Consider the following 17874-nt stretch of genomic DNA (forward strand, 5'->3'; position numbering starts at 1 on the left):
CATGTATGTTGATACATACAAGAAACATACAAATGACCATTAATAATTATTCAAATGTTTTTTACAGTAACTATTACAGCTTACCATATCAGTGTTGACTTCTTTGCCTAATAAAATTAAGAAGTCTTAAAAGACAAAAAAAAAAAAAAAAAAAAGTCACCCAGCCTATGGCATTCAGTTATAGCTGCCCAAATGGACTAAGATAATGAACAAGATAGGAGGATATCAGTACTTTTGTGGAATGTAACCTTCTGGTGTGAAGTTACAGATAGAAGAGACCAATGGAAAGCAATCAAGAAAATGTTATTAATACTCTGTAGAGAATTAAAATAGAGGACCTACCCAGGGAAAGCTGGGTGTTTTATCAGATAGTCAGGAAATCATTCTCTCTAGAGATAGTATTTAAGCTGAGATAGTTGTGTTTTTTGGCTTCAGCCATGCTAACAGTGAAAGAAGAGTGTAACCGCAGAGTTAGTGCAGGGTTTTAGTACAAGAGTCCTGTGAGAGAATAACTTTGCTACATTCAAGGAGCAGAAGTAAGGCAAGCCTGGTGGGAACAGCACATGATGGGGACAGTGGTGCATTATGAGGCTGAGGAAGAGGCAGGAGATAGACCAGGTCTGGCTTTACAGGCCATGCTAATGAGTTCCAATTTTATCCTAAGTGCAGTCAGTAGGAAGCCACTACAGGGTTTTAGACAGGGGAGTGATGTGATCTGATGAAGATTCGAAAAGGATTACTGTGGGGAATGGTTTTTAAGGCAGCCTGCTAGGAAAATCCTGCAGAAGTCTAGTGAAGAGATGCTGATAGTTTGGACTAGGAAGGATGCTGCTGGGATGGAGAGAAGAAAATGCTGTTTCTGAGACAGTGTTAAAAGGACTGCTGTGGTGAATAAGATTTGTAACGTTAAAGTGAGGAATCGAGAATACATCTTAGATTCTTGGTTTGATAAACAGTTGACAAGAATGCCTGGTGGCAAACCAATTTTTGGAGAAAAGGGGATCAAGAATTCTGATTCAGACATGTAGAGTTTAAGATCCCTAGTAGACATCCACGTACAGAGGCCAAGCAGAAAGTAAAAGGATGCTAGAGTTCCAGGGGAGGTTGGGGATAAACATGTAGATTAGGTAGTCTTGGGCATATCAATAGTATAAGAAGACATGGAACTAGATGAGGTTATCTAAAGAGAGAGTGAATAGATAGTTAGAAGGGGCGTGGTGCATTGCATGGGACATGCTGATGGTCAAGTGAGGTAAGGACAGAGAAGTGACCGTTCACTCTGGCAACATGGAAGTCATTGTTGACCTTGACATGAGTCTCAGTGGTTTAGTGAGAATGGAACACTGACTAGAGTATAATGAAGAAAAAATTGCAGGTAAGAACATGGAAACTTGACTGTAGACAACTTTATAGGGAGAATTACCCAGTTTAGAAAACATTTTGGCCACAGCTATTTATTTAGAAAAAAACGGAATGCTTTCATTCTACTTCGAGTCATTCGCCCCCCAAAAATCTGACAAATGAAAATTAAAGATATAAATACAAAAGTAAAAATTTGATCATATTAGAAGAAAAAATGAGAATATGTTTATAGCCTTGAAAAAAGACATTCTTTTTAAAATTAAGCTTTGAAACACAAGAGTTGTACAACAAAATATTGATTAATTTGAATATATTAAAGTTAAAAACTTCTGTAGGATAAAAAGCATCATAAACAAATTAAAGAAGTAAGCATTTGGAGAAAATACATAGAGAACGTAGATTAAGATCCAGATTGTATAAATGAATCAGGAAAATGACACAAATTCAGTCAAAAAATATGAACAGGCAATTAACAGAAAAGGTAATACATTTAATCGATAAAAGAAATATGAAAAATGTGCCACTCAGTGTCCAAATATATATAAACTTATACTAATTTTAATCCATTATATGCATACGGATAAAAATTTGAAAGTTTGATAATATTAACTATTGGTTAGGAAGCAGAGCAGGGTTTCTAAACCTCAGCACTGTTGACGTTTGGGGACAGATAATTATTTGTCACTTTTCTATGCATTGAAGTGTAGCAGTATGCCTGACCTGTAGTCACTAGATGCCAGTAGCCCCACTCCCCACTCCAGTTATGACAACGAATAATGTCTCCAGATCTTGTCAAATAAACCACTACTTGGAGGGGCAATTGGCCCAGGTTGAGAACCACTGATTGAGAAGAAATTATGTTCTCATATACTGCTCATCTGAGGGTAAATTAGTATAGTCATGTAAGAAAACAATTTTGCAGTGATTGCTATAAGAAAAAATATACATACCAATGCTCCAGCACTTCCAAGTGTACCCACAGAGGCCTTAAACAGTTGAATTCATTGTAGCAATATTTGCCATAGTGAACAATTACAGAGTATATACCTATCAATAGGGAGTTAGAACTCTGAAATACCATAGATTTCTATGACTGAAATTCAAGATGTATTATTAAGTTTAAAAAGTTTTAGAAAAATATGTTCTACATGATGTATATTATTAAACATAGCACATGTATATGCACATAGATATATATGAAAATATATTGAAAAACATCTAAAAACATAAGCAGTAAATTGAAGATAGTGGTTACCTCTGGGGAGATTCTCAACAATATCTATATTGTTTGAAGTTTTTTTTGTTAATACTAGTGGGTCATCCCAGTAGTGGGACCATCTTATGGACCCTTATTGGGTCATCCTATCACTTAAACAGTTACAAATTGTTTAAATTTTATTTGTAAAATTACTTCTCTGTGAGACCGTTACTTAGGTAAAGTGAGCTGTGAACATTTTAGGATATTGGATATAAGATTAGAGGATATTGTAACATTATATCATATATCCTATAATATAATATAACTTTATATTATTTAAATTATTAAAGTTACATTATAGGATATATAATATATACTATATTATAATATAGGATACTATAGGATATTGTACCATTATAGGATATTGGCTATATAAACAAATAGGATAAGTAAGTCTATAATACTGGGATTTATTGAAACAAACAGGATAAATAAGTCTCTAATACTTTATTGACTATATATAATATATTATGATATTTATTATATTTTATTGACTATATATAATATATCGTATATTATGATAGTTTCCCTAGGTCATTATATATTTATTATGGTAAAAAAATCTGAATAGTTCGATATTGGGTTATTCTGTAACTTAAACAGTTAACATTTTTTTCACCCCTGTAAATGATAATGTGGTTACCCTCCTTGCATAGCAATATTTCCCCACTAAAGTTTCATATGTGTGTGTTTGTTTTTACTTTTTATTGTTAATACTAGTAAATTAAACATTTTCCTTATGTATTAACCACTTTTATTTTCTTTGGTTATGACATCTCCATTCCTGAGAACTTAATGTTTTGCTAAAAAAGTTTGAATTTCTCACCATTTTTTAATAAAAATGTTTACCTAATGCCTAGCATGCAGTGGAATGTTAGTAAATGGTAGTTATTATTATTACTAAACATAAGTAATCATGACTAACAACACTTGTCATATATGTAAAATATTTCAAAACTTGTGATTGCTTTTTAGTTGTATGACCTTATATACAGACTTTCTCAAAAATAACATAAGATAACATATTAGTGGGAGAATACATCTTCTTCACTCCTAAGGTTTGCATTCATTTGGAGTGTTTTCCTTAGGGTAGGCTTTGTTTTGCTACAGGATCAAACAATCCCAAAATCTCAGTGGTTTAGAAATAATGTCTGTTTTTTTCACCCCCATAACAGTGAGTTAAAGAATCTGCCTGTGTCATTCTCACTCCAGGGCCTAGGTTTTCTGAACAGCCACCCTCCTGTGTGTTGTCAGGCATTATGGTAGAGAGAAAGGGTCTCTGGTCTTCCTATATCTGTATTTGAATTCTATGGCTCGGAAACTCTGCTCATCACTTCTGCTCACAACTCACTGGCCAAAATGACTCACACAGCCCCTCCCAACCATAAAGGGGCCAGAAAGTCTAATCCTACTATGTGCTTGAAAAGAAGAAAGCCAAACACTTTCTATTATTTATTTGAGTATTTCACCCTGTCTGTTGTCTCTTCTGTCTGCTTCTGGCACTTCTCTTAGACCTTCTGAATCCATCTTCAGACTTCTTAGCTTCTCCCATGTTTTCCCGTCTTTCAGTATTTTAATGATACCTCCTGAGAGATGTCCTCAACTCTTCCACATTATCAGTTTGGCCTTCAGATATGTTCTTCTAGTTATTCAATCTGTTTATTTAATATTTTTAGTTAGCAATATTTTTAATTTCAGGAACTCCTCTTTTTTTTGCCCTTGGAATGTGCTATTGTCTTAGCAACCTTACGTATTTATGAATATACCTACACGTTTTGAAAACCTCTTTTAGAAGTCTTTTTAAAAATAGAATTATTTCTTTTAACTCATGGGGAATATGCTATTTGTTTATGAGACTCTTCTTACACTATTGGCTTTTTTCCCTCAAAATGTCTAGTGAAATTTGGTTGTTGGAACATATTTGTAAGTGCATGTCTAGGTGGGTTAGATGGGTCAGGGGTGTGGATGTCCTCTGTATTTGTGTGGTCTGTCCAAAGAGGTTTCTAGGGAGGGCATGGTAGCTTTTCATCAGCAACAGCCTTCTCAGTGTCCTTCCCACCTCTTTGACTGTAGCTTTTGTCCTTATGCTTGTAGAATGGCTGATGTACCTTTGCAAATCCAGGTACAAAGATAAGGGAGAATACAAAGCACAAAAGTTGGAAACCAAATAAATATGCCCACTTTAAAGAGCTATCCAGAAATCTAAACCAGCAACTTTCACATCTCTTTTATTGGCCAGACCTGTGACTCATGGCCACTGCAATATATAGGGAAGTCTGACACATTGCCATCTCAAACAAAATCAGAGACATTGTTAGTAAGGAAAAAAAGGACAGTTGGGCAATCAAAAGTGATTTCCATTACAAGTAATGCTATTCTTATTTTAAAGAAGAGAAATCTCTAATTCATAGAAATTAAAATTATTCTATTATAAAGTAGCTGTATGGGCTACATTGTGTTTCTCATCAATTCACATATTGACATCCTAGTCCCCAGGACCTCGAAATGGGACTGTATATGGAGAGATGGCCTTTGAAGAGGTATTAAGGTAAAATGAAGTCATATGGATGAGCTGTAATCCATTATGACTGGTGTTCTTAGAGAAAGGGAGATTAGAATACAGCCATGCACTTGTAGGGAGAAGAGTCCACTGTGAGGACACAGAGAGAATATAGCTATCTGCAAGGCAAGGAGAGAGGTCTCAGGAGAAAACAGTCCTGCTGACACCTTGATTTTGGACTTTTCTCCTCCAGAAATGTGAGAAAATAAATGTCTGTTGTTTAAGCCACCCAGCCTGTGTTATTTTGTTATGGCAGCCCAAGCAACCGAGTACAGTATGGCAGCCAGGATTTGGTCCCAGCTCTGACTTCAGAGGTTGTGCATTTGAATATTAGGCATGCTTCTACAATATGCCTTTGGCAAAAAAAAAAAAAAAAAAAAAAAAAAAAAAAAAAAAAAAAAAAAGGCTCTTGTATTCTTACACCTCAGTATCCTCATGTACACTTACTTCCAGGTATTGTGATGAGGATGAAATTGGATGTAAAAATGCACTTTGAACTCATCTATTCAACGTACCTATTGTGCAGAGTATACTCTGGGGACATAAAAGTGAATCATGCACAGCTTCTTCATCTCTCACCAAAAACACCCAGCATTTATGCCAGTACAAGTTATCATTAACATAAATGTTGTATCATAGCAGTGATCACGATTTACTGCATGCTATTCTTAAATGAGCTTATTTTCCATTTGCCGTTGAAATTCCGTGATCAATTCAGGCCATATTTAGAATGATTCTTAAATATAGAAACTATTTCCTACCTACTCTCTCTTTGAAATGCAGCTCAAAACAAACTTCTTTCATTGTGAGCTTACAAAAACAGTGGGGAGCGTTCTGATGAATGGAGAACATACTGTGACACTAACCTTTCATTACAAACCAAGAGGGAGAAAATGCTTTAAATCATTTCAGTGTTATAAATTGTAAGACATGTAGAGAATCAAAACAACTCATTGATAAAGTGGTGTCTGGGCTTCAACATCAACAGTAATACTTTGTAAATGTAAAACATTGTAATCTGTTTGTATTACTCATTATTGTTTAACTTAAGTGCCTAGAAGATACTTGGATCCTTTCAGAATTATTTTGCTCATTTCCAAGAGAAAATCCTTAGACAGAAATAAATTGAAGAATTATCTATTGATTGAATAGATGTTCATCAGACTCTAAGCTCTAGCCTACTTTTGATTTAGGTGAAAAGTTTTCAAACTCCAAAACTATCCCTTGGCCACTTTCCTTGCTTTTGTCAAGCAAGATGCCAGTAATTTTCCCTTTGTCTATACATATATATTTTTTTTCCAGAAAGGAGAAGCTGCGTATCTTGTTTTTTTCTTTTTTCTTTTCTTTTTTTTTTTTTTTTTTGGTCGTTTATGACATGACCATAATTAATACAGAAAAGACTAAGGATATCAAAATTACATTTTGTTTGAAGAGTGCCAAATAATTTTATTAGGGATTGTGATTAGTAGAAATTTGGCTTCTGCGACCTTTGTTCTCTGGTGTCACATGTGTTTATTAATATGTTAACATTGGATTGTAAAAGGGATTTTGCAGATGTAATTAAGGTTAACAATCAGAAGACCTTAAATAGGGAGATTAGCCTGGATTTTCCAGGTGAGCCCAATATAATCACATAAGTTCATCAAAGTCAAGGAGATACGGCTGAAATCAGAGGTTTCAAGTGTGCGAAGGACCCAACAGTCATTGCCAGCTTGAAGGTGAAGAGGGAAACTGTGGAAAACGTTAGAAGCAAATGAATTCTGCTAATGCCCTGAATACTCTTGGAAGCAGATTTTCCCCCAGAGCCACCAGAAAGGAATGCAGGCCTTTCCGAACCTTGATGTCAGCCTTGGGATACCCTGACCAGGGAACCCATCCACACTGAGCTGGGCTTCTGACTGGCAGAACTGTGTGCAAATAATCAGAAGTGTTTTTTTTTTTTTTTAGACAGAGGGAGTCTCGCTCTGTCACCCAGGCTGGAGTGCAGTGGTGCGATCTCAGCTCACTGCAACCTCTGCCTCCTGGGTTCAAGTGATTCTCCTGCCTCAGCCTCCTGGGTAGCTGGGATTACAGGTGCCTGCCACCACACCCAGCTGATTTTTGTATTTTTAGTAGAGACAGGGTTTCACCATGTTGGCCAGTATGGTCTCAAACTCCTGACCTCAGGTGATCCACCTGCCTCGGCCTCCCAAAGTGCTGGGATTATAGGCGTGAGCTACCATGCCAGGCCTGGAAATGTTCTTTAAGCCTCCAAGACTGAGCATTTGTTAAGATAGCATAGAAAACTAACAGATTACTAAAGAAACTCTATCATTCACATTAGAAAAGTCACAACTTGCTAGTAGTATCTTCTCTAACAATGAGAAATTGGCCATGTCCTTTTCCTTCAGGTTTCCTCTGGGCTGTTGTACCCCATTTCTCCTCATCTGCCCCTATATGCAGGAACAAGTGGCTTGCTTTCTTGCTGTCATACACAGCAAAACTCAAGATCCCCTATTACCAGTTGTCAAAGCATCCTTTCAAATGAACCAGTTGTGACACTCATATTTTGTAGATAGGAAAATACTGATAGCATATGTGACTTGTACCTTGCCACTAATTGGTAATTCTGGAATAAAATACCAGTGGGACTTTAATTTCTGGCTTCTTATGGGTTGACACAAAACCTTCTGGGTTCACGGTAGTTAATTTGGAAGAGGCAAGGAAATCTGAGCTATATTAAAATAGGAAGCTCAATTTCCTCCAAAATAGCTTCCCCTACTTTCTCTGTTTCTGTTAATGATGCTATCTAATACCACCTGAGGGGTTTGTTAGCCACTCAGTGAGGCCAGGAGTGTTGAGGTCATCTAACATATTGTTCTCCTTGACTGCAACCTCATCTGGTCTTCCTACCACTTCCAAAATTCAGATAATTTCTAAGTCATATGACTTCTACCTCCACACTGTCTGTACATCCTATATGAACTTTTCAATCTAAAAATACTGCTTTTAACCAGGCACAGTGGCTCATGCCTATAATCCCAGAATTTTGGGAGACCCAGATGGGCGGATTACTTGAGCTCAGAAGTTAGAGACCAGCCTGGGCAACATGGTGAGACTCCCATCTCTACTAAAAATACCAAATAAAAAAAAAAAAAATAGCTGGGCATGGTGGTGGGTTCCTATGGTCCCAGCCCTTACTTGGGAGGCTGAGGTCAGAGGCTTGCTTGAGCCGTAGGGGCAGAGGTTGCAGTGAGTCAAGATTGCACCACTGTACTCCAGCCGGGGCAACAGAGGGATACCCTGTTTTAAAACAACAACAACAACAATGCTTTTATATCTCCCTTCTCTCCTCCTGTCCAAATATCCTTCCTGAAGTGGGGAGCTGGTTGCATGACTCTTGTGTGTGAGCTTCACCGCCTGCTGAATCTGGTTTATATTCCTCACTCACTCTGTTTTCTAATGCCTGACCTCATAGGGCCTCAATCAGCCTTCACTCCTGCTCCAGTCAAGGGCATCATTTTCTTACCTGAAATGAACATGCTTTTGCTGCCGGGACTTGTTCATTTAGTTCATTCTTCTGAAAATGCCCACCTTCACTTCTTTCTCTGTCAAAGTTTCAAGACCGATCTTAAACATCTCTCTCCTCTGTGAAGCTGTTTCTCCCAGATACCACTTTTCTTTCTTCTTATCCCCAGACCAGCATCACTTATTCTAAGCATGCATGGTGTTTGTTGAAAACTAAGGTGTTAAAATGAGTTTTAAAGACAATGGTTTTGTTTTGTTGTTGTTGTTGTTGTTGTTGAATGCCTGTTTAATCATTCATTGTTTTTGGTTTAATAGAGGTAGGTTATACCTAAGATAGGATTTTGTTCAATTATTTGGGTAAGGAGGGAAGCGTCACTGATAGTTGTAATTTGAGAACTGTAATTATACTGTTATTTAGATGCTCTCTGCTGCCTGTGCTGATGTTCTGTAACTAGGATTTGTTTAGATGTTACACTGTCTCCCATTCATAATCTTATTTTAAAATGTGAAATTAACACTACATGACCTTAGAATAAGAGATACATGTGGGAGAGGAGGTGGAGGGAACCGGGAACAGATGGGTGGGGACAAAATATTAGGGAAGAAAAGAAAGACAATGCCAAAATGGAAAAAAAAATCTACATATGTAATATATGTATGGATAATATCAAGAAAAATGTGCAATATAAAATTATGCCTATATAATTTTATGCAAAATTGGATAAACACATGAACAATGATCCAAAGAAAATACAATGTAAGATTACAAGTGAGAATTCTGGAGGCATGGTATGTGGCTTGTCACGTGACTGGCTATGTGACCTTGGGTAAGTTCTGCACCTCGCCCTGGCTTGTTTCCTTATCTGTCAAGTAGGGATAACAACAGTACCTATGATTACGGAGCTGTGAGAGTTACGTAAGTTTCTATATAAAAGCACCTAGCATAATGCCTGCCACGTTGTGGGCCCCCAAGGCAATGAAGAGACTGATGAGGAGGCTCTCTGCTGCCTTTACAAGGTGTTTTGCAGCTTTGATTTTCTTGCAGTCTTTCCTTATCTTGCCCATCTTTTTTTCATCTCATTTTGTTGATTTTCGTCTTAGTCTGTTTTCTCTTTGACTTTCCATTCCACGTACCTCAATTTGTATTTTTGAGGTATATTATTGAAGATGCCAGAAAGCTTCCTGACATTTCATGCTGGATTCTGTTAGGAATCATTTTCAAAAGTACAGTGGTTTCTTTTTTCATGAGGTATGTTTATGCTCGTGTTTGCCCCAACTCTGAAATATTCTTCATAAATTCTATGTCATTTGTTTATTTTCCCCTCACTGATTTTTAAAGAAGGCAATAATTCTCCAAAATTAGTAGTTAATTGAAAGATACGGCTTAAGTGGGGAATTAGAAACACTTAAACGTTCGTTTAAACTCATTTTGCATTAACTTATATAAATCTATTTTATGCACTAATCTTTAATTCAGACCGCAGGTCTTTTATGAGTTCACCAGTTTGGATACTCACATTTGTCTTACATTAGCCCTGCCCATATCTAAGATTTCTAGTCTCGTCTCTTTAAAGTTAAATGGGAACTTAAAGACGTGCCTGAAGCAAACTGAGTGCAGAAGCTCTCTAACTTTTCTGTAAATGTTTTCTGCTCTTTTACAGTTGTCACACATATTTTGACAGCAGTTCTTTTAGTGACTGTCCAAAGCATTAAACTTAGTTTCTACAGAAATAACAACTGCACTTTTGTGTCCATATTTTATTGGTTTGTGTCATATTTAATTACATAATTATAATAACAAATACAATTTATTAAAATGCAGTTTAGAATAAACCATACTGAATCATGTAAGTATGAATTTAACTAGTAACAAAAGTGAGCAAAGGATATGAGAAGGTGGCCAGAGTCAGGCATATTCTGTCGTGTGGGCATGGGGCAGGATGGTTTACAGAAGCGATAGGAAGTCAATCCACAGAGTCCATTAAATGGAAGTCAGTTAAGGAAGATTGAAACACAGCAGTAGTTTTCAAACTCTAGTGTGCATCAGAACCATCTAGATGGTTTGGTAAAGCACAGATTGCTGGGCTACAACCTAGAGTTTCTGATCAGTGGGATTGGGGTGGGGCTGAAAAATTTGCCAGCATTTCTAACAAGCTCCCAGCTGACACCATCTGCATGTCCAAGGAACACGTTTTGTGAACCACTGACCCACAGCCAGTGTTGATGGTGTGGATGGGGAGAAGTCCTTTCAAACATCATCAGCATGCGTAGAGCAGAAAGCCAAGTATTATTTTTCCATCTGTCTCTACCCACTTCCTAGTGGATATTCCTCCTATAATCAGACGTTAGGTTTTTCTATTACTCTTCATTCTTGGTATTGTGTCAAAATTTCTAATTTTGTGTGTGTGTGTGTGTGTGTGTGTGTGTGTCTACCTAGGAACTTTATTTGGAAGTTGAGGGAGGATGCAATGAGGGCTTTTCAAGTCTTCATGTTCATTCTCTTTGATTTCTTGAAAAAGATAAAACTACTAGTTAGCTTATTCAACCTTGCTGAACACATTGTTTTCAAATCACAAGTCTCCAAGTCTCTTCATAGGAAAATAACTTATTTCTGTCTCTCAGAAAACTTGTGTTTGGCAATAGCTTATCAGCTGCAGGGTGGAAAGGCAGCACTGTGGGTGTGTTGTCAGCAAGCTGAAGACTTTGAGAAAGAAACAGATCATCTGATTGCTCTGTAATCTCCTTTCAGAACTGGCTGACGGAGCTGGAGATCTTTGCTATAATCTTCTCAGCTGCCATCCATGACTACGAGCATACCGGAACCACCAACAATTTCCACATTCAGACTCGGTGAGGGTGTTGAAATATTTGGAAGAGAGGCAAGAGGGGTCAGAGACAGTTTTAGAAATCAGAAAGGTGTTAGTCACCTTTCTTTTGCATAGTTTTCCTATTTTGAGTTTCTGAAACAATGAACCTCTAAATGAGAGATCAGTCTGGTCAGCTTCAATCAAGACTTAGAGTTTAAGAAGCCATCTGCTCCTAATTCTCCTATTTTGTTCAGATCTCATATAGATATCCTTTTCTTCTCTGTTCTAATGTTCGCTATTTGTTTATGTATGTTCTGTGCATACTCTACCTATTTCTAACAGGAAATGGGGCAGTTTATATAAAGGGCCAGATGACACGTAAGGGAAATGAATAAGGACAGTGAAGATTAGAATGTTTTTGTTGACATTAACAACATTGAGCAATCTTACCCTCTGATCTCTGGGATTCTCATGAGATCTCTTCTCATCCTCTCTGGTTTCATATCTGCTCTGTTTAGTGCTTGCATCACTCCCTGGCACAGGGCCCGGAGAGTAAGGTTGTCTCCTGTAGGCCACCTTCACCGTGAGCAACCTGTGCATCCTTCCTAATGAACTGCACAGGTAAACACAAACCTCCCATTGGAGACATTAAATATGGGTCCAAGTGCCCCACTCGGAGCCTCCTGACCTGTAACAGTTATTGTTAATTGATTTTGGTACTTTTTCTTACTAAACTGTGGGTTTATTCTGAGTATTCCTCTCAGCACAGAATTCCAGGCAATAGCACCAGTCAATTGTCATTTCTACTTAGGATAAACTCTTCCTTACCCTCTCCTAGCCTAAGAACTTGCCCTCTCTTAAGACAATGATGTGGAACTGGAGATAATCTGGCAGTAGAGTTAGTTAATTATCCTTGACATAGTAATCAAAAGGAGCTAGGATATGGTGAAAGGTAGTAAGTCAAAGAGAAAGAATGTAGCAGGGAGGGATGAGAGTTTAACACCAAATAAATACTTGCCGATTTCACTTGAAAAAGCAGGTGCACACTCTAGATAGGTTTGTGTTCATTAAATCAATCTACATGTATTTAATGAACTCAACACTTAATTACAGTGTATACAAAAGAAAACAATATTGTCTGATCTCTGTTCAGAAGGAGAATTTTAATTGAATGGAAGCAGACAAAAGAACTTCAGCTACTCGCTTCTGTTCCACCTTCCTGCCTCCTCACTTAGTCTCAGCCACAGAAAAGCAGCTTTTTGTGGTTCTGTTCCAAGGTCTTTAATACAGGGAATTCCATAGAGTAGCACTGTTTAATGTGTGTCTGTGGGTGGAACCTTTGCTCTGAGGACAGAGACCATGGTGAATAGCACCTGCCCAAGAAAGATAGGTGGGTTGAACATATGTGGGTCTTGCCTGGAGCCCAGGATCAAAACCAGCCCCAACTCAGAGGAGAATGGCTTAATTACAGGAGTTGGAAAAGAGTGTCACAAAATACACATCAGTTGGTATCTAACTTACTCAACAGATGTAACAGCAGATCTTTCACCTCGGGATTTGAATGTTCTGTGTTATCTCAATAGGAGTGGGAAAATTCCAATGTGTTCAGTTAAGCTTGGTTTGGAACAAAATTTAAACATTGGCCCTGTTCAACAGAACTTTATCCAAAGCATCTCAGCCTGTGTGATCCCTGTTCAGAAAACAAAGTCTGTGACTAGGCCCTTAATCCTTTGATGAATCAAATGTTAAGCCTAACAGTTTCAGGGTATGATAGATACTGCCCAAAGTTTGGCCAATGGCAGGTGGAAGTTATCTTGGGGAAGCACTGGCCCAGCTGTCAGAAGATCTTGCCTTCATCCCAGCCCTGCCACTTGGCCACCAAAGGGCTCTAACAAGTTTTTTTAAGTCTCTGAAACTCAGCTTCCTTGGTGAGAAACAAATAATCTAAGCTTTCATTAAATTTAAGATCTTAAAATAGTATACAGTCCTGTGTTTAGTGACATTCAGCTATAGTATGGTCTTTGAGATAGGGACTAAAAACTGACATTATAATCTTTATATTCTTTATTCTCAATTTTCCACATGTGGTTTTTGCATGGAAAAACTTTAAGATCAAGCCACTATCAGAGGTAGCTTACAGATAGTACCTACTAGGTGATATGTGTTCTGAAAATTATAGCTGAAATAAATAAATCAGTGCATTCATTGAATAAAATAAAAATAAAAATAAATGTCATTCCAGAAAATACAAAGAAGTTTGACATGACCCATATTAAAAAAAAACAAAAAACAAAAAAAAGCACCTTTGCCACTAATATAGGTAATTGAGATCTGGTTGTAAAACAGTTTTAAGAGAGTTCTCAGGCTGGATGTTACATATTTCCTGCCCACACGTGTACCGATACTAAAATACCCTACATTCATCTATTGATGATTTGTAGTGTTAGTTGGGCTTTTGGTTCACATAAATGGCATGGGGACAAAGATAATTTCTAAGCATGGGAAAAAGTGGTAGTGTGTTCCAGCCTGTTAGAATTACCCAAATAAATCGCAACTGTTTAACATTCTGAATTTTGCTTGGTTTTCTGTTCAGGTCTGATCCAGCTATTCTGTACAATGACAGATCTGTACTGGAGAATCACCATTTAAGTGCAGCTTATCGCCTTCTGCAAGATGACGAGGAAATGAATATTCTGATTAACCTCTCAAAAGATGACTGGAGGTAAGGATGAGAAAAGAGAGAGATTTGGAGGCCAGGGAAGGAACTCTGAAGTTGCATGAAGTATGCTGCTTTTGAGAAAATAACACCTCACTTAAAATGTTGATTAGTATTGCTTTCTCTCTCTTTCTTTCTCTCACTCTCACCCTCTCTTTGTGTATGTATGTATGTCTTATTTCTCTCTCTTTTTTCTTTATACAGATATTCAAATATTTATAAATAAAAGCTATGGAATGTTATGATTAAGTTCCAACTACTTTATTTTGCCATCTTTACATTGCTTTTTATTGATGAATTGGGAAGTGAAACTAGTTTGAGTCAAATAATTCGATGTTGTCCTAAAAATTCTCAAAGAAGAAAGTTTGAAAAATAACTTCTAACAGTGTTCAACTGAGGACACTTTGGATATATTTGCTTTTTTTTTTTTTTTTTTTTTTTTTAACTCTAGGAAACTTGTGTTGCTTTTATCTGAATTCCTTAAATCTGAATTTTATCTTTTATTTAATAACATGTGTTTTTCACCCTACATTTGATTTGGACTTCTTATCAATCTTTTGACATTTTCTAAGGAAATTATTTGACACTTAAAAAAATTATGTACAGTTAATTCTGTTGCATGAATTTAGGCACATAAATGTGTTTTGAATATGGACTCAGTCACTTGCTAGCTGTATGACATTTGGGAAGTGACTCAATATCTTTACATCTTTAAAAATTTAATTTCTTGAAAATAGATAATAACATTTATTCTGCAGTTGGAATACATTATGATAAATGACAGAATCATTTTAAAATGCTTACCACACTTTGTGTCATATATAGCAAGCCAATAAATCATTGTAGCTATAAATATAGGTTAAGGTACTTCAAACCTTGCAGGCAAAGATCATCTAAATCCTTACAAAATTCTGAATCCATTGTGACTCAAATAGTCCTTATATTTTAATTAAATAATCAGCTGTTTATTGGGTGTTTATGTGCTCATTTCTTTCAAGGATTCAGAGAAATAAACTGTACTGAACAATAAATCTGAGAGGCTGATTTTTATTAAGAGTGACTAAGAGTTTCCATGTAGCTTTAGTTTATTAAAACATATGGAAATATTTGACTTAAATTTTATTGGAATATGCTAGACTTAGCCAGCATCTGAAAAATTCAGAGCAATTCAATTAATCATTGCACAACTTCGGGAAAAAAGTAACCCTCCATGCAATTGAACTATTAGTAAAAGTTATAATAAAAGATTTGATTACAAAAATTTACCCCATTCTGTAGGTTGCCTGTTCACTCTGATGATAGTTTCTTTTGCTGAGCAGAAGCTCTTTCGTTTAATTAGATCCCATTTGTCAATTTTGGCTTTTGTTGCCATCGCTTTTGATGTTTTAGTCATGAAGTCTTTGCCCATGCCTATGTCCTGAATGCTATTGCCTAGGTTTTCTTCTAGGGTTTTATGGTTTTAGATCTTACTTTAAGTCTTTAATCCATCTTGAGTTAATTTTTGTATAAGGTGTAAGGAAGGGGTCCAGTTTCAGTTTTTTGCATATGGCTAGCCAGTTTTCCCAACACTATTTATTAAATAGGGAATCCTTTCCCCATAGCTTGTTTTTGTCAGGTTTGTCAAAGATCAGATGGTTGCAGATTTGTGGTGGTATTTCTGAGGCCTCTGTTCTATTCCATTGGTCTGTATATCTGTTTTGGTACCAATACCGTGCTGTTTTGGTTACAGTAGCCTTGTAGTATGGTTTGAAATCAGGTAGCATGATGCCTCCTGGTTTGTTCTTTTTCTTTAGAATTGTTGTGGCTATACAGGCTCTTTTTTAGTTCCATATGAAATTTAAAGTAGTTTTTTCTAATTCTGTGAAGAAAGTCAATGGTAGCTTGATGGGGATAGCATAGAAACAAAACGTGGTACTATGGGCTATAACTATAAATAAGTTTCTACCACATCAGGGTGTTCCAATACATAATCTATTCCATGATTTTATTCTCTCTTTGAGATATTTTTGTTTCACTCTCTCTTCAAGATAATAAAGCTAGTACAGAATAAGAAACACAAATATACAAGGGTAGCACATAAACAGATTTCACTAACCTTTATTTTCAAGAGACTATCTTGGCCATTTTTTATACTAAATTCACCTGTGTTTTGCTAAATCACTAATTTTATAACTTTTTTTTAATCAGAGGCAACATTCAAATTATTCACAACTGGTACTTCACAAATACCCACTTATAAGAGTAAAAGCTAAAGATGAACACTAAGTATGCTTGCATTGATATATAGCAATGCATTCCAGTGTGAACCAATATGTCTGGTTTATTTCAGGTGATTATGGGTTTAGATCCTGCCTATGCCAGCCTCGCTACCCTAGTTGTAGATTGAAAGAATGAATGAGACTTATGATTATAGTAGAGTGGAAATACAAATTATACAGCTAAGTTTTTGACAAAATTGTAGCTAAGCAGAAGTAGAAAATCTATAAGAAAAGTATATATAACAGAAGTAGTATACGTATGTTTGGAAAATATGTTAAGAGGCAATTATGCAAGCTTTAGAACACTTTACTAGATTGTCAGGAAGCCAGGATTATACGCTATCTAAACAAGCCCTCACAGAAATCCTTCAAAACCATGATATATCCAAATATGTGTGAAGCTGTTCTCTGCCATATTCAAACCTTTTATTATTATTATTATTTTGAGACAGAGTCTCACTCTGTCGCCCAGACTGGAGTGTAGTGGCATGATCTCAGCTCACTGCAACCTTCACTTCCCAGATTCAAGTGAGTCTCCTGCCTCATCCTCCCGAGTAGCTGGGACTACAGGCATGCACCACCAGCCCCGGCCAATTTTTTGTATTTTTAGTAGATATGGGGTTTCACCATGTTGGTCAGGCTGGCCTCATACTCCTGACCTCAAATGATCCACCGGCTTTGGCCTCCCAAAGTGCTAGGATTATAGGCATGAGCCACTGTGCCTGGCCACCTTTTATTATTTTTTTCAAACCGTTTTTATTAGTTTTTTAAATTATATTTTAAGTTCTGGGATACATGTGCAGAAAGTGCGGGTTTATACATGTGCCATGGTGGTTTGCTGCACACATCAACCTGTCATCTACATTAGGTATTTCTCCTAATGCTATGCCTTTCCTAGCTCCCCACCCCCCGACAAGCCCTGGTGTGTGAAGTTTCCTTCCCTGTGTTCAGCGATATCTGATGTATTGCTTACTGAACCTGTACAGAGTTTGTATTTTGAGTATAAATAAGTTTTGCCTGCTAAAACAAAACGTCAACAATCTTCAGAGCAATATAACAGAACCCAGATTCCCTACAACTTATATCTATAATATTCAGGATACAATCTAAGTGACATATAAAGATCAAGAAGAAATGGTTTCTTAGCAAGGGAAAAGACAATCAATAGATACACACTCTAGGATAAACCATTGTTAGAGTTATCAGATGAGGACTTTGGACTTTTAAAACAATTATTATTTCTATGCTCAGTGAGATAACGAAAAATGTGCTTGTATTGAGTAAAATTTGGTAAGGTTTATGAGTAAAATGAAAATATAAATGAAAAACAAATTTTAGAACTGAAAAATAAAATATCTACATTTAGAATTTGCTACATAGGCTTAGTGTATGGCAGAGAAGACAGA

The 17874-nt window shown here is 36.6% G+C and overlaps 1 protein-coding gene across 7 annotated transcripts in view; it reads left to right on the top strand.

Annotated features, from left to right (window-relative positions):
* Positions 1-17874, top strand: part of PDE1C (phosphodiesterase 1C) — a 569208-nt gene that overhangs the window by 445990 nt on the left and 105344 nt on the right. For all 7 annotated transcript variants that reach the window (XM_010353320.2, XM_030933172.1, XM_010353326.2 and 4 more), the window contains 2 exons: positions 11437-11537; positions 14088-14216. In XM_010353320.2, the coding sequence (XP_010351622.1) occupies positions 11437-11537; positions 14088-14216 (230 nt within the window). The remainder of the gene's footprint in view (positions 1-11436; positions 11538-14087; positions 14217-17874) is intronic.

This window comes from Rhinopithecus roxellana, chromosome 6 (assembly GCF_007565055.1).
Source record: "Rhinopithecus roxellana isolate Shanxi Qingling chromosome 6, ASM756505v1, whole genome shotgun sequence".
NCBI classification, from domain to species: domain Eukaryota; kingdom Metazoa; phylum Chordata; class Mammalia; order Primates; family Cercopithecidae; genus Rhinopithecus; species Rhinopithecus roxellana.